The following is a 12,184-nucleotide window of genomic DNA, read 5'->3' as shown; positions in this document are numbered from 1 at the left end:
TTTTTTTAAACAATCATTTCAGATGGATAGTTAATCCAGGAACATGGTATGAGTGTCAGAACAGATTGGCTCTGTTTATTAAAGATTCTCTGCAGATATGTTAATCCATTCCAGAGAAATGCTATTTAGCTCATTTATTTGATTGATTTGTAATATTGAAATATTTAGAATGCATACATTGTCAAATGTGCCAAAAATTCAATGAATTAAAATCACAGATCTCTAATATTATGTCAGCAGACCTTTAGCTTTTCTAGGATTATTAAAGTATTTAAGGATAGAAAAGAGTAGAACAAAATGCTGCCTCCATTTGGTATCTTAGCAGCAGGGATCTGCGACAGAGCTTATAATGTGAAACTGCTCAGTACGGATGGCACAAGAAAACAAGTGGGGGGTTTTCAAGGATAAGGATTCAGACCAATATGTCACGGTGCCAGCAAGGTCCAAGTGGGGACACTCCATGTAAACTTGTTTGACCTTTTTTCCTGTTCGTGTTCAGTGATCATATCTAGCAGGTCAAAATCACTCAGTTATAATTTAATTTATCATCAGCATTTTTCCCCCCACGATTTAAAAAAAACAAACACTTGTGGTCATGTTTTCAATATACTGGCATTTGGTGATTACAAAAATTACATTCTTGACTCAAGGCTTTGTGGTGATTCAGAATATGAAGGTTTTCTTCTGTCAGAGGTAAACAGCCTGTTTCATTTGCTTAGAAAAGATGAAATGAAAATAGTTTGTAAATTTCATTCAGGAAAAGTTCATTTACTCTTAAAGTGTTACTACAGTACTTTAATAAATGTACCTAATTTAAGCAATATTTTAGGTAGAGGTGTAGCTTGTGGTTTATTAACCACTGAATAGAATTTTGACTCATCCCCACTCCGTAAAAAAGAACAAAACAAAAATGCATTTACAGAGCAATTAAGGAATTAATGAATAGTGATGGCCCATCACAACCAGTCACTTAATTCCATGGTATGTTTGCATTAATCAGATTTAATTTATTAGGATAGTTGAAAGTGAATGAATTAGCATACTATCATATCCTATTTTGTATGTGTGTTACGTGCTGGCTTGACTTTATAATCCAGATTCAAAGAGGCTTGATGCAGATGAACGATTAAATCACATTTAATAAATATCAGGAACCTTAAGTAGCACAAAATATCTACACAAAATAAAGAACATAAGATAACTGAGTAAATACACAGGATGATGAGGAACAGGTAAGACACTAATCAATGAATAACTATGGTAACCAAGGAAACAGGAGCTAAACACACAGGAACTGAACACAGGCAATACAAGACAAAAGAATTTCAGAATAAAAGTTCTTGAACAAGGACAGGGGAATTGTGACAATGTGAGATTTAAATTAGCTACTATATAATTAGTGCGTCAAATAAATCAAAGTACAAAATGTTGTAATATCAGAGACCTCCACAATTTACTTTAAGTGATAGTATGTCCAAAAAATGTTTACTGTTCTATACGTATACCACACTTTTCCATTATCTGCAGAGCACATTTTAGTAGTAATTATTCCAAACATGTAAAGTAACAGGTTTTAGGGTATTGGTTTCAGTTCAGTTAAATAAACATCTGGTGTGTTCTAGATTTAAACAAAACAAAAAAAAGTTAAAAAAATAAATAAAATATTTTTACTCTTAAATATTTAAGTAGGCCTGCAATTAATCTTGGATCATTTTTGGTTAGATACTCTGAGTTTAAATTGAGCATCACACTTTCATAAGTACAACTTCTCTGTTCTTGTTCCACCATTTTCTGCAGATCACAGTGTAACCTATTATTACACCACGCTGATTTAGATGTGTGAGAGAATATCAATAATCTGCACTGTGATGCAAAACACTCAAGAGGTCCCATGATTATTTGGCAAATGTATAAATAAAATACATTAAAATGGCACAAATGAAAGTTTGTTCAGATAATTCCTATTTTGTATATATCATTTTGTATAGTACAAATTTTACTAAATTAGGCTAGCCTACACTTTTAGCAGTTACTAACATGAGGCATGCATGGCTCCACAGCCTAAACAATGATAGGCTACAAATGTTAACATTAAACAACATATATTTCATATAGGATAGGATGGGGATTGTGCATGGAAAGCGATTAAAATAACTGCATGCAATAAGGAGTGATTATAGGAGCTTCACCTTGTCGTCAAATAATGTAGATTTATTTATGTTTTAGTAACAGTCAAAGGAATAATCCTGTCCGTTTATCCATTGGATTCTCAGATCAATAGGTCCGCGCGTCAAGAACTAAATGTTCTAGTTCACGCTCACAGTGGCACGTGCGGTGGAGACTGGAGACTCTGACTGACTCATCTGCGCAACGGAGGTAAGAAATGGTACTGAACTTGACAAACATGGTTGACAAACGCGTCGTCTGTTTTCAGCCTACAACTACATTTAATACAAACGTCTGGGAAGTGGAATTAACATTGCATGCGTCACTGTCTTTATTCGCCAGAATGCATAGACCTGCTCATATGGAAAAAGCGAGAGGTAATAGTCTATAACCTTCTATGTACCGGCATTCTATAAAGGAACTTTGACAAAAACAGGACATTTTTGTACAACTTAGAAATGTATTGATGTATTTCATTAAGAGTTTGGGTAATTGACTGTCTCTATCACATAGTTCACAGAAGAAAACATCTTAGAGAGCTTTAGTTTGATAGGTGAAGTCTATGTAAGATCTTGAATTGTATTAAACCATGTCTAATACACAAAGAAGAAGAGTGAACCCTTTTTTGTGGTGCTTCCCTTTGCCAGTCTGCAATATACCAAGGTCTTCTTGCCATGGTGCTCTTACATGCTCTAATGAAACATTACATTCAAACTGTGATAAATTATTATATATTACAGATATTCCTCCTTTGGTAAATGGATTCTGTAAAAACAGTGAGTCCATCTAAGAGATTGAAGGCTCACTTGGAAATGATGAAACAAATATGTTATCTTTTAAGATAAGGCTGCTCTGTGCCTGCTCAAAATTCTGTGTAAAGACGCAATGCAGAATAATAAAAGCCAGACTAAATTATGCCTGCTCTGACCCACCTCAGCCCCTCGTATTATGCAGTTAAAATTGTTGTGTAAATGCATTAATGCCACCTCTAAGCAGCATTAAACAGTCTGTAAAGACAATTTCCACTTCAGAAGCGCTTCTGTGTCACCTTTGCGGTGTAAATAATGGATTATATTATAGGTGACTCTTAAAGAGCCCAATAGGGTCCAGAAAGTAAAAATCCCATTCATTTTCTCCATAAAATAACAACCTTTTGAGACAGACATAGCATAAGCTCAGAGATTAAGCGTTGGTTAGAAGGCACAAATGTGATTTCAACTTATTTAAAAAAAATTATTGTTAATTGCCAAATATCTGGTGAAGAACTTTCCATAATCCTGTAGAGTGATCCACCAATCGGATAAGTTGTTGTTAGTATGGAAATACAAATGTAATTATTGGCAAAAGAGGTCAACAGTGACCACCCACTCCAAAGCATTGCAAATCTGAATGGCGCTCTCAAACTACTTGTATACTGCAGTACATACTGCCTCCTGGTTTAAAAAAAAATTGTAAGGTTAAACAGACATTGTTTAGTTGGTTAAATTTCTAGAAATAGTTGGTTAAATTTCTAGAAATAGTTGGTTACATTTCTAGAAATGAGTCCAAATACAGATTTGTCACAGCTGATATTACTTGTTCATTTGTCTCACTGGAAATGTAAGGCCAAGCCAGCATTGTGGGATACAGTATTCTGCAGTGTGCTCTTTGTATTGCACATTTTGATAAATGTAGTTGGTCATCCATGAATCTAAAAGATTTTTTTCATTCAGGACCCCTTTTTAAGTGATTTAGTGATAGTCGGGTAGGGACATTTGCGGCAATCTAAATAATCTTTTACTGCACTAATAAAGGGGAAAATACTTGCAGGAACCAAGACGAGTGAAAAAGTTGGCACTTGCTGTTTTGCAATATATAAGGCTATGTAAGGCAGACAAAATTGTGAACAGTCTATCCGTGTAATTCAATGTTCGATTTTTAAATTGAATCTTAAATCTGTTAAAAAAAGTTTTTGAGTTTTTTCACAAAAACACCTGATTTGTACCTCTTATGTCTTTATCTCATGCATGTTTAGATTTCAGAGTAGACCAGTAAAATGACATTTAACAGATATTGTAGAATGGAAAGTTCTTTTTTCAAACAAATGTATTGAAGTATTCTCTATCTGTAAGATGTATGAACTTTGAAATTAAATGTATTAAAAAGAAGCTTTCCATTAAATCCATGAAATTTAGTATCAGTGTCATTTCATTGCATGTGGGTACAAGTAATTTATCAACATGTAAGCAAAGCCAAACCAAAGGTGTGTGTGTGTGTGTGTGTGTGTGTGTGTGTGTGTGTGTGTGTGTGTGTGTGTGTGTGTGTGTGTGTGTGTGTGTGTGTGTGTGTGTGTGTGTGTGTGCGCTTTAGTCTGTATGTATATCTTTTATGGAGAGTGAGAGGGAGGGTTCATGAGAGGCTAACCAGTCATCAGGAAGAAAAACAGAACAGAATGTGCAGTACTAATCTGGGCGGAAAAAAACATTCTGTGCCGTGTGTGGTAACAGACCAATTCACATTGTCTTGCAGACAAATATACATGGAACATAAGAATGAGGAAAATATATGTTGGTTTCTCAATGGGATGCTCTTTTCGTTTCGAAATTACTTAAGTATACAACAATAAATATAAATGACAAAACCCCAGAAGAGTTGGAGTATGAAAAGGGTGAGGTAGATGTAAACATACTTTCATACTTACTGACCTGCCTGTGCCTAGTGAGACAAAAATAAAGGCAGGCAGCGTAGTGCTCTTTATTTGAATATGAGGCAGCCGTGTTACATAACTCCCCTGGTGTTTACTTAACCTAAAACAAAGGCTGAACTATTGCCCCCAAGATTTCGCCTAAATGAGTTGTTGAGGATCTGACACACATATTGACCCCATATTTTGCTAATTAAAGGGTCATAATATCTTTTACAGCGCATACCACCAAAATAACATACAAAATAATAATAATAATACATATGTATAATATCATAATTAATCGCTTGGACAGCACTAGTCTATCTATATAATGTTATTTATTTTTATCAAAATGTGTAACCTAATGATTTTTAGCAAATATATTGTATAAAACAATATAGAAAAATAAATAAATAAACAAATATATATATATACAGTAGGCATATATACATACACAAATTTATTTATGAATAAAATATATAAATAATTAGTAAATGTTATCAACTAATAAAAACAATGTTGAGTATTCTGCTGAGTAGACCTGAAATAGAAGGGAGGGTTCATTCATTATCCAAGGGAAGAAAATGTACGGTGTTGGTAGACATAACTGTGCTGGACCTATGCGTCAACATTCATCCTTCGACACTTCCATGTAGCATTCAAATATTGTTATCTCAGGTGTGTGATGGCTGTTTAAAGAGAAGAAATGTAGCGCACTTCCCATATTTTTTAGGCATGAGAGCTTTTCATTTGACGTCCGTGTTGCTGAAGATGAAGAGAACCGGAAGTGCTTCACATGTAGATTTGCTCGCGAGGCCGGGCCTGTGGTTACTATTAGCGCGCGTTAGCAACGAGGTGTTAGTGGCAGTGGCGCGTTTTCGATTTCGCTAACGCAAACAAAGCAGAGTTACCGGTAAGAAAACGAAACCGCAATTATTAACTTAGCTCGAATAAATGTATAATGTGCGTATAACTTATAATGTAACTTAGTCGGATTTGCTCACTAAATCAGTCTGATATGCTGTTATTGCTTTGATGTCGTGTTTAGGCCTTTAAACGCTTACGTTAGCCTTTTAGCTTGGTAACGTTACATGAATGTAATGTGTAACAAATCTGCTTGCTTTAAATTGAACTAGACTTTGAATGTTAAAACACTGGCTCCCTTCAAACCGTTTTACTATCGTTTGTAAGTTTGTATTTAATTTTTCCTTTAAAGCCGCTTTTAAATTAGCTTCATAACTCCTGTGAGTGATCCAGTGTTGCATGCTAGTGTTTTCATTGTTTCCAAAATGTACAGCCTCTTTAGTTACACTTTTGATTGTGCTACATATTAAAAGTAACAGTTGATACTTTTATCATCCAGTTTTTATTGCGTATTCATAGTCTCGGTGCTATGGTCTTATTTCTTGCAGTTTTTTTAGGTGTGGAGTTGAGTTCGGGATTGGTGAAGACATGGGAGGTAAAATACGTCTTGATTACATTTTTCTAACATCCACCCTAGCCAATGAGACATTTTAATGTTCTTAAAAAAAAGGTTGGATAGACATAATGACAACTAATAATACAGAACGTAGAAATTATTTAACTAAACCTTTTTCCCTCCGCAGACCCTTCCCTAAGCCGTGATTGTCCACTGGATTGTAAGGTCTACGTTGGTAATTTGGGCAACACTGGTAACAAGACTGAGTTGGAGAGAGCATTTGGCTATTACGGTCCACTGAGGAGCGTATGGGTGGCCAGAAATCCTCCCGGCTTTGCTTTTGTGGAGTTTGAGGACGCCAGAGATGCGGCTGATGCTGTGAGGGAACTTGACGGAAGGTAAGAATATGTTTAAATTCAGAAACAAAGTCCTCTGGAACAGACAGAAGATTAGATTCCTGCTGATTAGATTATACTGATCAAAGGGATAGTTCACCCAAAAATTATAATTTTATCACTTACCCACCCTCAAGTTGTTCCAAACCTGTATGAGTTTCTTTCTTCTGTTGAACACAAAAGATGGTATTTTGAAGAATGTTGGTAACCAGACAGTTGACGGTAGCCATTGACTTTCATAGTAGAAACAAAAGATGGAAATCAATGGCTACCGTCAGCTGTCTGTTTACCAACATTCTTGAAAATACCATCATTGGTGTTTAACAGAAGAAAGAAACTCATGCAGGTTTGGAACAACATGATGATGAGTAAATGACAATTTTCATTTCTGGGTGAATTATCCCTTTAAGCAAAGGATTAAAGAATTGTATCTTGTGTGTTTGAAAATGGACAAAAATATATATAAATGTAACAAGGTTATCATTAACTAACGGTAAAAGCATTTTTTGTACTTGTTGAAATAAAAATAAACTAATTAAAATAAAATAAAAATATTTTTTATAACAAGGCAACATTTGTCATTTTTGTTTAGCTTAAGTTCGTTTTTAATTTATTTTCAAGTACTACAATAACCAAACCTAAAACTTAATAAAAACTATATAGACATATTAAAGAAAACATTAAAAATGACAAACACCCAACCCAACTTAAACTAAAATGATAACAGTATATCAAATATATACATTACATATACAGTTATGGTTTTAATATTTTTAATCAGATTTTATTTTTGTATCACTGATACTAAAATAACTCTGAGAAGTAAATGTTATTTTAAAAATGTCACCAATATAACAGCTAATTGCTATTAATTGCTTTGTTTTCTCAGTGGTTGGACTGCATGATCTTGAAATATGTGGCATGCTCTGTCCGCAAAGTATTTTTTATAACCCTATGTTTGTCGTCTTCAGGACACTATGTGGTTGTCGGGTGCGAGTCGAAATGTCCAGTGGTGAAAAACGATCAAGGTATCGAGGACCGCCCCCTTCTTGGAATCGCCGCCCTCGTGATGATTCTAGACGCCGCAGCCCACCCGCTAGACGCCGGTACAGTTTTGATCTTGTCTTGATCACCTTGAGCTGAACTTTGACTAAACCCATTCACCTCAAGCTTAGTTATGGGCAGAATGATGAGCCTAGGTGTGGAGACTGACAAACCAGCATCTTTTCATACATTTGGGAGAGCTGTTCGAAACCTTCCCCTTGCTATGCTTGCCCTGATAAGTTTGATAAGACCAATGCTTTATTCCCCCTAACTGATGTCCATTATTCTAAATGACTGCATTGAGTTTTTGATCAGGGATATTCATTTACTTAAATTTTAGTCACGGATTTCCTAGAATATTATTTTTTCCTATTTCAAAAAAAAATTTCGTCCTGAAAAGTAGGACCCACATGAATTGCTTAAATCTGAGGGATTTTTTTTGTGTGTGTGGCTGGTTACATTATGATTGAAATCGCGAAATAGCCTTAAACAAATACTAAATAAACTGCAAAATGGTACGTTTTCTAACCCCATTTATAAAATGCACGGATTGATTCTGACAGCGCTGCACGAGCTCGCCGCACCATCTGCGAGACACAGCGTCAAAGCGTCAAATGCAAGTAAAAATTATGGCAGTTGCCTGGTAACCTTTTTTTAATGGATTTTGACAATGCATGGCTGTGAGAATGTGATATGGCTTAATGCGATCATCAAATCACAACGGTTGTGCTGCATGTTTCAGAGTAAAGCCAAAGCACGGCACTGTGTTCATTTTCAGATTCGATTCACGCTAAATGCTATTCTGCAATTTAAAGCAACATGCGCCAACCATTTTCTCAAATTTGTTATGAGAATTGTTTATAAATCTGTTGTCTACAAAGAGAAGCGTTAAGGTCATCCTGCGGTTTTCCTTCAAAATAAAAGCTCCATGGTTTAAAGTTTGAAAGCCAAAAAATTAGGACCACCATAAATGTTAGTATTATTTTTCTGTTGTGCTGTAAAATAACATAATAATAATTACAATTTTATTCATATTTTTATTTTAATATTGTACTATAATATAATTATTATTAATAAATAGTAAATTTTTATTTTACAGTGCAATAGTATGTATTATTGCAATAGTAAGATATTTCTTTATTAATTTGATAGGAAAAAAAAAAAAAATTGCTGTGGGGGTCAGGGCCCGGTTGCATGAAATCCCTTAAGTTAAGAAAACCCAAATTTTTTAAGGTTAAGGGTACCCTTAGTGAAACATGGGTTTCAGGGAAAAAATAAGGGTCCACTTAAGGAACTTTAAGGCTGTCTTAAAGTATTATTCCCCTTAATTACTTAAGTGTTCCCTTAAGTTCTGTTATGCATTGCAACAAAGTCCTTTGTGATCATATCACCTTAAAGTCTTTTTTTTTTTGTCTTTGGTCCAGTTTGGTTTTGATTTCTTGTTACTAGTAAAGCGGTTAACACACAGGACTAGGCGCCGAGCCGTGTCGCTGATAAGACACTGGTCGCATCATTCTGTACTTTAGTGCTTTACTTCAAGGTGGCAAAATCAGCCAACTGAATAACTATACAGACAAAGTGGCGTCGATGCGTGGGTAAAGTAACAAGGAGGTGGACAAATATAATGTAATTAAATGGGAAACTATGAAACACAGTCAAAGAAACAATGTGCTTGAATTTTAGGATTCTCTGTGTTGTCTGTCAGACCCCCTTTAATAATCTCCATAACATGTAAATAGTATCTGTATAGTTTATTAAATGTTAAAGTCAGTTGTCTGTTTATTGTGGAAGATTTTGTAACTATAGCAACCGCTTCTCCATTGCCCTGTTTTGCCAGAAACTATCGCCAAATGCTTAATATAAACACTTAGGGAAGGGTGATGGTTAAAGCCCAGAGTATACACTGGCCGTGTGACATATTTTTTGTCATCAGGAGGGACATCCACGCACACTGTCAACGTGCTGCCCAAGTTGTGTGTCCGCGTGGACGGTGCGTCTACAACAGCGCAGGTGTGAGGGACTTGAGTCCACTAACAAAGTTTGGCACTCGCACTCTTTCCGCACTCATGGCCAAAAGAGTATACTTTAAAAAGCTCACACACTCAATTGTGCGCGACTCAGAGTGGAATGTGGAAAATGAATATACCCAGGCCTTAAGTCGTTTGTTGCACTTAAAGAAATCCCTTGCCTCAGGGATTTTTTTTCTTCCCCCTTTAAGTCAAACCACTTAAGAGGTTTCATGCAACCGGGCCCAGGTGTTCCTTCTTTTTTGTCTTTAGCTGATCACATGACTTATTTCCAAAGAATCTTCTCATTGTTTGGGTTTTATGTCATTTTTCTATTTATATTAATGAAGCTGACCACCCCACCCCCCCCTTTCAGAGACATCACCAAGCCTCTACTCATCTACCTCTGAGTCAGTCAACTAGCCCTCTTTCAACATCATGTGACCAGCGTACACCAATCAGCTCACATGATCCAAGCATGGCCACCAGCCCATTGGTTCCCGAGCATGCCTCTCTCAGGCTCCTTCACCTCCTCCAACGTTAACCTGATCGGCAAAACCAACCACGCCACAATTACTACCAATCAACGGGTCTTATGCCCCTCCCCAAATGTCTACATGACAACATATCCTCAGCAGTCCTCATCTAACTGACATCTTCAGCCACTACTGTATAGCTGTTAACATCTAGCAACCATCTGGCAAAATCTCCCCGCAAATTACGCCCTCCTGATCAGCACTCAGCTTCACTGCATCATAACTAGCTTGTTGAAAACAGAATAGTAAGTTAATGCCTTTTCCTCCCGCTTAATGACATTGAATTGTTTATTTGGTGGTTTTGAGGTATGACCTTTTTTTTGTTATGGTAATTTGTATTTTACAATAACCAAAGAGTGAGTTTCTCCCCTTCAAAACAGTACATTTATATCCCTCTGTTTCAGTAGTTTTCATACTGAAACCTTTTTGATCAGTGCACAAAGGTTTGGCAAATAAAAGGCTGATCTGGAACTGCTGCTTCTGGTAGTTAGTTGATTTAAAAATTGATTCACCCATAATGGGTTTCCTAAACCTTCACTGAAGGCAGATTGTTATCAGTTCTGGAAAAAAACTACAATTGTCATTGCGTGGCGCTTCATATGTCATGAATATTCTGGACCATATTGACCCCTGACTTGTTAGTATTTCTTGCATCTATGTCTAGGTCTCCCAGGAGGCAGAGCTTTAGCCGTAGTCGGAGCAGGTGAGCTACTTAAACGTTTTCAAAATCATACGGAAGTATTGACATCACCATAAATATTTTCCTGACATCACTTATATTTATGGCTATTCTTATGGATATAGCTCTGTAACTTTGCCCTCCATCTTTTGTCTCATTTCTGCAATTGAGTAATTATGATGAACACTCATTCAAGTGTATTTACTTGTCTTTTATAGGTCCCTTTCCAGAGAGAGGAGAAGAGAGAGGTCTTTATCTAATGATAGAAACTATAAACCTTCAAGGTCTTTCTCAAGATCACGCAGGTAGGTTTATACTTGTAAGTAGTTGTGTAGTAACATAGCTTGGAGTATTATGCTCATTTAATTTGTCTTGTTTCTTTTCTTTTCAGTCGTTCACGATCCAATGGTCGGAAGTGAGAATTGTTCAAGTCCAGCCTTGTCAGAGAAAGCATGTCTGTGCGTTCCTCCTCAACAGACTAGGATGATGAGAAACAATGGATTTTTTTTTTTTTTTTTTTTTTGCCCCAAAGTCTTTTTAAAATGTGTTTTCCCTATAGCGTTCTGAGGATCCTTTTTTACTTAAGATATCTGTGCTTAATGGGTAGCAATTGTTTCATCCTGCCTAAATGCCGGGAATGTAATTTTATGCTGTTTGGGCAGTGAAAGGTTCTGAATGGAGTAACTCATGTCTCATGAAACCAATTTTGTATGCTTTTTTTTTTGTTTGTACTTCCATTAAAAAAAGTTCCGTATGAATTCACTGCATGACTTCTCTTTGCTCGACAATTCACTCTGATTAGCAGTGACATTAGTTATTGCGTTAGGTATCATGAACTAGCTATTACATTTTTACAGCATGTATTAATCTAGTTTATTAATATTTACGCATGTACGAATGCATTTATCAACAATGAATAATAGTTTTATGAATGAATGAACACTAACCTATAATGCTGCAATAATAGTTCATATGCAATGCATTAATGGTAATTACTTTAACCTTATTGTAAATACTTTTTTTTTTTTAAAGAACAACCCAGAAGGGTATTTCAAGGTAAAAAATAAAATGCAGCTTAATATGAAAATTTTCCTTTTAATGTATCATATAGTATTTAGAGTTTTAAATGGTAAGGTTAATGGGTTGCATTAGTGAGCTTTAAAATATGCGCTGGAGAGCCAGCAGAGTGCTGTGCTGTTTGTTTTGGACATGCTTGCAAAATGTTTGAGAAATGACACAATATATGGTACTGTAAACACATAAAGATACAAAA

General features: G+C 35.7%; 1 protein-coding gene across 5 annotated transcripts; it reads left to right on the top strand.

The window, feature by feature from the left end:
• The first annotated feature begins 2,292 nt into the window (after positions 1–2,292).
• Positions 2,293–12,172, top strand: srsf3a (serine and arginine rich splicing factor 3a). 5 transcript variants are annotated; one of them, XM_084426003.1, is made up of 7 exons: positions 2,293–2,376; positions 6,244–6,290; positions 6,439–6,649; positions 7,618–7,752; positions 10,897–10,935; positions 11,130–11,216; positions 11,303–11,987. In XM_084426003.1, the coding sequence occupies exons 2-7, from the start codon at positions 6,284–6,286 to the stop codon at positions 11,328–11,330; spliced, it is 507 nt and encodes a 168-aa protein (XP_084282129.1). In that variant the 5' UTR covers positions 2,293–2,376; positions 6,244–6,283; the 3' UTR covers positions 11,331–11,987. The 5 variants fall into 5 exon arrangements, with proteins under 5 accessions (XP_084282129.1, XP_084282132.1, XP_084282130.1 ...); XM_084426006.1 differs by having other exon boundaries at positions 2,331–2,376; positions 6,253–6,290; XM_084426004.1 differs by lacking the exon at positions 2,293–2,376 and adding an exon at positions 2,524–2,543.
• The last annotated feature ends 12 nt before the right edge of the window (positions 12,173–12,184 follow it).

The sequence above is a fragment of the Rutilus rutilus genome (genome assembly GCF_951802725.1).
Source record: "Rutilus rutilus genome assembly, chromosome: 12".
NCBI lineage: Eukaryota > Metazoa > Chordata > Actinopteri > Cypriniformes > Leuciscidae > Rutilus > Rutilus rutilus.
The sequence above is the reverse complement of the archived record's forward strand: the minus strand, read 5'-3'. Positions and strand labels throughout refer to the sequence as shown.